The 11,186-nt window shown below is 42.1% G+C and overlaps 1 protein-coding gene across 1 annotated transcript; it reads left to right on the forward strand.

The window, feature by feature from the left end:
• Positions 1-28: 28 nt before the first annotated feature.
• mrpl39 (mitochondrial ribosomal protein L39) lies at positions 29-8,578 on the forward strand. Its single transcript, XM_084921689.1, has 10 exons — positions 29-818; positions 1,634-1,840; positions 1,953-2,092; positions 2,282-2,381; positions 2,621-2,688; positions 4,114-4,226; positions 4,346-4,411; positions 4,882-5,035; positions 5,419-5,466; positions 8,433-8,578. Exons 1-10 carry the CDS (start codon positions 782-784, stop codon positions 8,505-8,507), a joined length of 1,008 nt encoding a protein of 335 aa, XP_084777815.1. The 5' UTR covers positions 29-781; the 3' UTR covers positions 8,508-8,578.
• Positions 8,579-11,186: the final 2,608 nt, after the last annotated feature.

The raw sequence follows: 11,186 nt of genomic DNA on the forward strand, positions 1-11,186 counted from the left end.
TTTTTTTCCCCTCCCCAGTCTTTGAAGTTACCGCTCTCCTTTCATGTTAACCTCCAGAGGTCATAAGATTTGCACTCATTGAGAAAACATAGCCGCCTTTCAGCTTTGCTCTTTAGCAGTAATCTGGCACTGCCTTGGCCTGCGTCGAGATGATTTATGATGTTTTGGTCCTGCGTCTGCATTCCCCTGGCTGGTCGTCCTTGTGCTACTGCCCCTGCCGGTTGCCATTAGTGCCAACGCTTACTGCAGATTCTGGTCCTGAAAAATCCAGCGGGCATTTGTCAAATTTGGAGTGCCATTAGAGTCCATTAAGAGGATGAAACTAGGGGGGCATGTGAGACTCCAGATTCAGGATCATAACTTTGGATTCCCTCCAATCAGAATAAGAGGAAAAGTCTTTCAGCACTTAGGAAGGTATGGAAGCTGAAGTGATGCTGAAATACATCTTAGACACCATATGTTAGGAACAGTGCCTGTAAAAATATCACAGAAGTAAACGATATATTTTATTGACTGGCTTAATACAAAATTACATTAGCTTCTTTGAAAAGACTGCCAGCAGCGACACCTGCTGTCGTAAGCTAAAACAGCGTGTCGTTTTACACGTGGAACTTTAGCTTCCGAAAACATCAGTTCCTCTACGGACCTAAATATGCGCTGCACACGAGTCAGGCATGGCGTCCTTCAACCATAGACGTTTGTAATAGACATTTATTTGTTTGCTCTGTTGTATCTGTTTGAGGTAATTTTTTTGTGCGTGGCTGTAGGAACAGTCGTGAAAATGGCGAGCAGGACCGTGTGTCGAGTTTTCCAGCGACGTGAGTACAAGTTGTTATGCGTGTAGCACTAGCATATGGAGCTGGTCAGGCTTGTGACAGTTAGCTGTAAGCTGCAGTAATGCTCCTTTAAAGCTGGATTTAATTGTCATAGAAATAAGTAATACAATAAAATATGATATATTTTTTACGGTTATATATTGTAAAGAGAAAGTACTGGAAACAGGAGGGTCACCGCAAGAAATGTTAGAGCAGCTTTGGGATGTGTTGGAACAGGAGATTCCCATCATGGATGTGCAGCCGACAAATCTGCAGCGACTGTATGGTGCTGTCATGTCAATGTGGAGCAAAATCTCTGATGAATGTTATCAGCACCTTATTGAATCAATAACAGGAAGGCACAGGTTAAGTACATAGTAGTTTTTCAGGTGAAAGGAGGTCCAGCTCAGTGACAGCAGGTGTACCTAATAAAGCGCCTTGTATGTGCGCGGGTGTATAACGGTACAAACTCATGGCAATTTCTAAAACTCTGTTTTAGAGTCACGGTTGGGTACAGCAGACGAAGTAATAATGATGATGATGATGATGAAAAAAGTCGACTTCTTAGCTTTTGTTTCCTTAAATAATTGTACAATAAATATTTGTATAAAGGTCTAAAGCAATCTTCGACATCAAAAGAGCCTCTGAAATAAAATATAAATTACAACATATAGATAACATAGATAATTCACTTCAATTAACCATTAACGGCAGACCTGCTACCTGTACGTCGTGTGTTCAACTTCCTCACATTACAGGATCGTTTACACTCTGGTTTCCTTTAAGTTCTTCTTTCCATCCATCCTGCCCATCCACAGGCTTTGCATCCGCTGCGGCAGCTCAGCGGCCATCTCTGGCTGAGGTACGCAGTCAGCGTAACGCCGTCTTCTCCAGAGAGCAGGCCAGGCAGAGAGCTCTGTACCCCCGCATCGAGAAGATCGAGGTGTCCATGCAGGGCCCCGGGCTGGACGGTGCGCTGCTCGTCATGAACAAAGGAATGTCCACCCCGCTGAGCTGCGCCAGACGTGAGTGAAAAGAACAAACCGATTATAAATTATCCACCGTAAGCTTCAGTTGCACGTGTTAATAACGTGTTGTTACATGTTTCACTCCAAACGAATGCTCTGTCACTCTCAGACCTGACGGAGCATCATGTGACAAACTCAGCTCTGGCTCTTGTGGACGGAGAACCATGGCCTCTCCACCAGCCCCTCACCCACTCCTGCTCACTCACTCTGCTCACGTTTAAAGACAACGACCCCACACTGGTCAACAAGGTACTTTAACAGACAAACTTTCGCTCATAAATTCAGCTTGCTGCTGAAGGATCACACCTTTTATTTGAGAAAAGAAAATATTGTTGACAACAGAACATCAGAGCTGCAAGTCCAGTAAAGACGTGGAAGCCAGTTTGTAGAATAAGTGAATACTTGAGTGTTAGTCCTGTCCTCTTGTCTTGTGCTCAGGCGTACTGGCGTTCCTGTGCTGCCCTGCTGGGTCAGGTGCTGGAGACCGCCTTCAAGGATGATTATACTGTGGAGCTGCTCAGCACACGGGAAGTGCCAGGTAGAAAACCACTGTTTACCCTGACCCTGAGTATGTGTCTTCAGAAGTTTGACCTCGAGTATTTCGATGTTTGACCTGGTCTTTGTTGACTGATGTTAAATAATTAAAAATAAGAAGGTAGTGTTTAGTTAATGACGTATGTTACATATCTTGATATTTGATATTTAAGCATTTTTTTAAGTGAAAATGTTGCTTTGACATTTCTGCTTCTGCTGTGCTGACTTTGTATTTCCCTGCAGTCCTCTCTGGGGCCTTCTGCTGTGACGTGGTGCTCGACCCCCAGCTCGACTCATGGACTCCCTCTGAGGTGCGTGTATGGTCCAACGCTCTATTACGCCACTGCATTTGCTGCCGACATCATTTCTGTTTACCTACATGGTGAATATTCATCTGTTTTACTGCAGTGGCAGCTACTCATGGCCTCTTGAATACAACTCAGGGCTCGCAAAATTTCAAAATCCCTGGCAGGCTCTCTTCAGTTTTTGGTAGCCCAAAATAAATTTAAGTAGCCCGAAAAAAAAAGAGAACAATTTTCTGATTGATGTTTTGTTTCCTTTACAATATTATAGTTTAATGTATAATATTGTAAAGGAAACAAAACTTCAGATCCTGAATCTCAAATTTCCACTGGAGTCCCGGGTAAGAGGTAAGTGGAACCAAGATCTACAACATTTGCTTTTTGAAGTTTGCAAAGACGGCTAAATTTTGCCAATGGTAGTTCACTCTGTGGAACATAGTACGCTGTTCTAAACAGATTTTTCAGGACTTCTTGTTGTGCTTTGTTTATTTTTAGTATGTTTTTGCAATTGGTGTTTGTTCTGGGAAAGATATTGCAGACTGGGCAATAATGCATTTCTTGCATTTCTCATGGGTTCTGATGGGTCTTTCTTAAAATTACTGGTCCCAGTAACAAAGGTGCTTGTCGACTCAGATATCGAGGGAAACTCACGACACACCCGGCAGAACATTACGTTATTTAGCTCGTCATATTCCAGCCACAGAAATTCTTTTGTCCATGAAACCAAAAAAGCTGCGCTTTCTTTTGGCCTCATAGTCTGATTTGTCGTAACTTTTCCGTTTTGTGGTCGGCTTTTCTTTGGCTGCCCCTTCTTCATCCTGACCTGTCTTATTTGGCTCTGCAGAACTAAAATACCTGCATAAATCCATCTGTTTTTATACACACACATCACGGTCAGCGATTCTCTGTGCAATCAGCCTCTATCACATGTTCAAGTTTGCTGCGAGAGATTTCACTTGTCATGTTTGAATAGTGAGCTAATGAGTGATAAGACGATGTCAGAGGAATTGGTGCGCAATTAATCTGTGACTCGCCAATACTGCCGCTCTCTATATGCACAGTGAAAGTGAAAGCAAAAAACAAGCGCAAATTCAAACATGTGACATTGAGACATTGACAGTGGCTCTTCAATGCTAATTACATAATTACCCAGCTACATTTGCGAAAGAATGCAAAAGCATTGACATATATTTTTCCTTTCTATGATAGCCCGACGGGCAGGGCTGAGTTAGATTTTGGTAGCCCGACTGGAAAAAGCCCTGCGACTCTAGAAAAACCTACAACTGTTCAGGCAGGTTGTAGTTTTTACTGTAAGAAGTAGTGACATCCGGCTAATGTTAAGTTTCTCTTTAATGAGATTTTCCATTCAAAAATCAGCTGATGTTTTACTGTCTGGTGATCTGTTTGTCAAGCAAAACATCTGTTTCTTTTCAGGAGTCATTACGCTCTTTGACCAGAGGAGCTCAGCAGCTCATCCACCAAGACCTGGCCTGGGAGCCTCTGGAAGTGGCGCCCTCTGTGGCACTGGAGGCTTTCTCACACAGCAGGTAGACTGGCATCTGAGTACTGCTCAGCTGTGTAGACAGCTGACACTTCCACGTACCTCCTTTCACGACTCATTTAGTTTTAAATGCTTTATTTGTTGTATTTTCTCCTACTCTGGCAGGTGTAAGCAGGAAGAAGTGGAACAGAAAGCATCTCAAAATCCCAAAGGCACAGTGATGCTCTACAGGTGATGCTGCATTTTTACATAAACAGAGTACAAAAAGAGAGACCTGGCCAAGAGAGCAGCACACAACGCAACCAATGCATGCTCAAATAAACGAACAGATACAACTGACGCACAGTACAAGAAAGAAAACACAACATCCAGATATCGTCATATGTCATATGCAGTAACATATCAAGAGCGGGACCACCTTTAAGAGCAGTCACTTAAACTAAGAGAACTATTTGGCACTGAAGTTGGTACTAAACTCGAGACAGGTATCCTAACTTTAGTTAGAGTTTATGAATTTGCGTCTCCTTTGACTTTGCAGGCTGTGCTTCTGCATTTAGCAAATATGTGTAACAGTATTTGGACACTGAGCAAACACCAGTAGACTGAAACTTTCCTTATTGCACTGCATGACGGGCAGAGTAGAATCTTTCATTATTCCTGCACTTACCTGAACTCAACCAACCATGTAACCGTTTTGGTAGATGCGGCGACCATGTACTCCTGAGTGGGGGCCCCCTGGTGGCCAGAACAGGCCTGTGCTCCCAGTATGAGGTGACGGCCCTCCACAGCCTGGGACAGGGATCCTGGGGCCTCCATCGTCGAGCACAGGGCCTCTCCCTGCCTCTGCAGCTTCAGGTGAGAAAGTGTGTTTAGTATAAGCTGTATATATAGGAACCAGTTATTTCTTCCAGTATCTTCGCACATACTAAGGACACTGGCAGGTTGAGTGACATATGATTGTAAACTTCATACATGTTTTAGTGCTTTGATTGTTAGGACTGTAAAAGTGATGTAAAGCAGTCCAGCCCACATTAAATAAAGGCTTTATTGTCCATGTTTTTCTGTTTTAATATCCTTAAAAGCGTTGCAGCAGTGGAACAAAAGCTAATCAAATGGCACTTGATTGTCCATCTGTTACAACAGTTTTTCATGCACAATTGCCAAGAATTGTGTGATGTATAAAAAGCACTTTATTGTGTCTACATGTGCCTCCAAGTCACGTTTTCCTCTCTCTGCAGGCTCATCACACAGTCTGGAGGAAACTGAGGCAACGGGCAGAGAAACTGGTAAGAACAGCAAATGTGCTTCAATCTAATAAAAATATGTTTGAGAAAAGAACAGCAAATGTCTCCGTTTTTTAGCTTTGAGGAACTGAAACCAGCCCAGAGAGAACTCTTAATGTCTGGACGGTGTTGAGTATTTGTCCAGTAGCCAGAGGTTAGGATTTAGCACTCTGTTTTGCATTATTATGTTGGCAAAAACCGAGACAGGAAGTATTGCGGGCTGTAATCTCAAGGAAAAGGCAGGTCTCATCCTCCTCATGAAGGACAAAGGCTGCTTTCTGAAGTCGACATCAAAAACAAACGCCGAGTGAAGATCCGAGGGAAAAATATTTTTAAATCTCTGCATGTTCAAGGCTCTACTTCTAGACGCCTGGATTGATGCGAAAGGTGAATCCGCTCCGTCTGCATAACCGAGCTTGACTCGAGCGCTGAAAGATAGACGCATCAATTCTGCAAATTCAAACTAGGTTATGAGTTAATTTTGGATGGAGCCATCTAGGCGAAATAGATTTCGCTGCAGCCTTTCTGGCATCCTCAGTGCATCACTGATTGCGTAATAATAAAAAAAAAAAGATGTACTCATTAATAGACGCACTTAATTTGGCAACTGATGATATACTGTGCTCCATGGCCTACATTTTATACACAGAGATGGGATACTCGGGGAATTGAAAATGGCACTTTTAAGAACAAAAGTTTGAAGACCTGAGTTGGATTGATATTAAAATTGTGAAATATTTGGATCATATATTTATGGAGTTTTTAAGAGCGCAGGCTTAGCATGCAGACCTCCTCCAGGAGAGGCTGCACATCAGTTTTATAGTCTTGGAGGTCACTGTTATATATTATCGGCCAACCTTCTAATGCATGCCGTGTTTGTCGTGCACACGAGGTGTACGAAGGCCAGCCGCCCTGTCCCGTTTGTCCCGTGTTATCAGAACGTCGCTACCGCTAATCAGTGGAAGAGCTATAAAGTGAAAGAGGCCTAGAAGATCTCTGAAGGACAGCTATGTTGCACCATAAGAAAGCATATGCAGGCAGACATGCCAAATGCACCTCCTCTCCTTCTCTTCTGCAGCCTGCAGTGGCAAACAGACGTCATTTTAAGACCACATGAGTGTTTTTCATTCCTTTTAAGCAGCCCGAGGCTGGCTGTTCTTGTCATGCTCAGCTCTTTGAAATAAAGCTGCCTTTCCTTAATGTGGAGGGAAAAACGGCTGAGAAACAACCTTCACTATTAAACAGTTAAACAATGGCTGGATTCACTGCAATGCTTCAAATCCAGGTTCGTGTGTTTTTATTTCAGCCTGTGCCTTTAAGTGTGATTATTAATGATCAATTATTAGGAATCTGGTAGGTTAAAGGAATAGATAGCAGTAACTCTGTTAGCATCGTCACCATTCTGGTGCCTGACATCATATTGTGAAGTGTAGATCGGTCTTTACAGTGAAAGTCACCATGTTCGTGACTCGTGTTCACTGTTCAGCTGTTTTAAGTCAAAGCAGCATTTCATCAGATGATGTCATACTACCAAAACAATTTTCTAAATTACAACATTTACCGTGACGTTCGAGCGCAGTTTAAATCGCAGCGTTTGAGGGTTACAGATGTTGTGTTTGCTCTTTAAAATGACCCACAGCGTCCTTTTGCTTTAGATGATTCTTCGGCACCGTTTTGCAAATGATAATGCTGGTATGAAGTGGGGGGGACTTGGAATTGCAACAGTTCTCTCTCTCTGATAGACATGCAGCTGGTAAAATAAATATTGAACACGTCACCAATTTTCTAAGTAAATATATTTCTAGGGTGCTGTTGAGATGAAATTCTCACCAGATGTCAGCAACAACCCGCCCAATCCACACATGCAAAGAAATCAAAGATAGATGGTGACGACAGCTTTTGGCCCATTCTTCCACACAAACAGGCTTACATGGGTTCTTTCTGTAGATCATCAGCTGGATTCGGGTCCAATGATTGGCCCGGCCTTTCTAGCAGCTTTATTTTCTTTCTCTGAGAGTTTCCTTGGCTGTGTTTGGGAGCATGTTCTCCCTGAAATGTCCACCCTCGTTTCATCTTCGTCATCCTGGTAGATGGAAGCAGATTTTAATTTGTCCGTTCATCCTTGCTCTAATTATATGAAGGAAGTGCCATATGCTGAAAAACAGCCCTGCACCATGATGTCCCCACCTTCAAACTTCACTGTTGGCGTGGTGCTTTTGGGGTGACATGCAGCGCCTTTGGACCTCGATGGTTTGATTTCTTTGTGTGTGTGGATTGGATGAGTTGCTGCCAACAGCCAGTGAGAATTTCATGTTAATAGCAGCTTTAGAAATATATTTACTTAGAAAATAGATGACATGTTCAATACTAAAACCCGCCGTACATCTAGACAACAGAGAGAGAAACTTCAGTTATCTAAATGGACTTGTTAAGGTTCATTTGCTTAGATTACACGAATGTTTTTCTTTTAAAATGCACACTTTTTGGTTATTTATGTGTTGCATCCCTGCTTCTAGCCACTGAATCTTGCACTAATGTCAAATTGTCTGGCCTTTTTGACGGGCGTAATTTGTTACATCATTAAGTTGAAAGATTAGTGTTATTTGGTTCACCCCCAGTATGTGCCAGCCTACGGACTCTCCAGGAACAGGTTTATAAAAACAGCGAGACGTGGGCGGATGCGTTTTGTGAGCCGGCTGCAGGCAGTAGGGAGGCATGTCCCCTGTCTGCCTCCAGCTGGCCAAAACACCACCGCCCACACTGCAAACAGATTCTTCCAAATTTCCCCCCACGGTGGGCATCATGCCCCCACAACCCACTACCACCACTACGGAAGCTTTCTTTTTAAAAATATATGCAAAAAGATATTTTAGCTTATTTCTGATGAAAGTAGGATGGAGAGGGGATGTAACGGTCTTGGAATGTTAGTTTCTCTTCTCTCTGTTTTCACGTTTTTGTTTTCTACACAGGTGGATGTGCCGGGTCCTGAAGTAGCAGCTCCACCATCTCCTCCCAACTCACCTCAACTTCCAGCCAGCCACTAACCACCTCTGTAACCTTCCACGTAAACACTTTAACTGATTAGATCATTTGTTCAATAAATGTATAAAAAATATGTGAGAAATCTCTTGCATTTATTTATTTTCTTATTTAATATTGCTGCAAATTGAAACGAACGGCAGTATTGTTGCGCAAAACGCAGCAGCCTTTGCATTCGGCGTGATTAACAGTCGTGATTGTGGGTGGGTGCGTTTGTTCTTGTATCAGCAGTTTTCCTTAACAACAAAAGCTGTGTGCGTGCATGCGTACATGTGTAAATTGGCCAGAGGTCAGGCAACAGTGCATCTGTTGCGTCTATCACTTGGCAAACAGGTGGCTCTCAATCCTCTGAGTGCGTTTGGCATGTGTGAGCAAGCCTGAGGGTTTGAGTCATGAGGCAGCATCGTTTCCTTTTTCTCCTTCTTGATTCCTGGTAAATTGACATATTCGACAACAACACTGAGATTTATGCAAGAGCTTCATCATCATTTTTTGAGAAGTTGCAATTGTAGCCTGAAATCTAGGGTCTTCGATACTTTAAAGTAAAAACATTCCTTTATGCTTTAAAATGAAAAGAATCTGCAATAAAACATTCTGTCCGTTAAGTTTGATACACATAGCCGTAAATAAATTATCAATAAAATTGCAAAATAGGGGAAAAAAACGGAATAAACAAAATGTACATTTTTCACAGAAAGTTTGATGTTTATAACGTATAAAACATCTGCAAATATTAGTAAGCTGTCAAAACACAGTTAACAATTATAATTAGTGTAATTTCACAGACTGTATTTTATAATTGGGCTGTTTATTTTCAAATGAACCATAAAACTGACGTTATGGAGAAGGAATAATAAAAAATCTGTAAAGATTTATTCTTAAAGCATGCATAAGTTTAATGAGATTGAACAATAAATGTTAATTGCCTGTGAAATTACAGACTTGGATCATTCAATGCGAGTTAACTGTCAAATCTGAGGGATGCTTGACGGACTTTACACAGAGGGACACTTACAAGGGCTCAGTGTGGAAAAAGTTCAAACAGATAGCCAGCAACATGGAAAATTTTAATGGGTGGAAAATGAACAGTTTATAGATTGAACCAGGTTAAAGTGTGTACTTGAGATAAGCACTGTGGGCGTGGCAACCTTATAAAATTGTCATATTCGTTGTGTTCCCACTAGTGCTGTCAGCGTTAATCTGAAATGACGTTAACGCCACAACACGGCAAATCTCCGTTAACGAGCTACCTCGGATCACCCTGTGCATGGGGCTGGACGGTGTCAACACGTTAACGAGCTAACTGCGCTAACGCACTAGTTCCCACCCATGTAATTGAGCATTGCGTGGCACATCCAACATACTGTTTTACTTTTGTCCATGACTCGCTTACCTTCAGGGTCATACTTCACATGAAGACCAAAATAGTTCCAAAGGCCAGATCTGAATGAGGGTGGGGTAGGTTCAATTTGCCATGTTGCAACCAGCTTAGCTTCTGTCTTGCTAGCTTGTGCTGCGCTCAGTGGATCTGCGCTCGACAGTGCAGCCTAGGCGGAGTAGTCGAACGCGGATCCACTGAGCTCTCAACACAGACAGCATCGTCAGAAGAAAAGTTGATAAAATAAATTAAAAATGTTGTATTGTTCATACATATGCGTACTGAACCGAAAGCACTGTATCGAACGGTTCAATATCGATATGAGTATCGTTGCACCCCTAATATATATATACTGTGTAAACTTAAAGCTACAGGACTATTTTCCAAAACAAGAAAAAAAATTCCATGTTTAAATAAATTTCTTTATTTTTCCGTGATCGTAAAGTCCTGTTATTTCACTGTATTTTTCTGGCACACCACATGCTGCACTATTACTGTAGGTGGCTGGATGGTAGGGGGGGGGTTGTTTTGGTTTGTCTGTTTTTTTACAGTGTACACTCTTTAAAACACTGGCTACATCTTGTTTAACATCTGTTTATTGATTAGTTCTGGTAAAGTTCCCATATCTGGGATACATAAAGTATGTCTTATGTTTAATGGCTTCCAGTGACATGGAAAATTGATCCTTTCTTTGGGTGTCTTTAGATCATTTGAGATTAAAAGTGAATGCCAGGAACCATAAAACAGAAAAAAACACCCATTTCTGGTCAAATTATTATGTTTGTTTCTCAGTAACATTCAACTTTTCCCAAATTGGATTGGAAACAATGTAAGATTGCGCAAAGTCTCTGGCCAGAAAAGCTGCAAACTATGCAGCTGTTGTCCCATCTCAAGCATCCTGCTGCTACCCCCACCCACCCAAAAACACCCTGACAGTGTGTGAGACACACCCAAACACACATGCCTCAGATTCAGTCCCAGTCGAGATGTTTGACTCGGTGCCCTGATGCCCTGAATTCCCCTCTCCTGCAGCACTTTAGAGGTGTTTAGGAACTGGTGCTGCACAGATGATTAAAATTGAATAACTACAAAAATACTGTGAAATAATGCATCCTGACAAATTAATTTATGTCCTTCTGTTCTCCATTTGTTCAAAAGGTCTGTAATGCAATCTGCGTGCCTCGCTGAATCTCTTGTTGAGTAATTGTTGAGGAATCAATGCTCTGCTGATGAGTAATAACTCGTCTTTCTCTGGATATAATCAGCATTCAGCTTTCTATTGAGGAAAAAAACTATTGTCATGCAT

Source organism: Perissodus microlepis, chromosome 23 (genome assembly GCF_051167445.1).
Source record: "Perissodus microlepis isolate ML-2025 ecotype Zambia chromosome 23, ASM5116744v1, whole genome shotgun sequence".
Classification (NCBI taxonomy): domain Eukaryota; kingdom Metazoa; phylum Chordata; class Actinopteri; order Cichliformes; family Cichlidae; genus Perissodus; species Perissodus microlepis.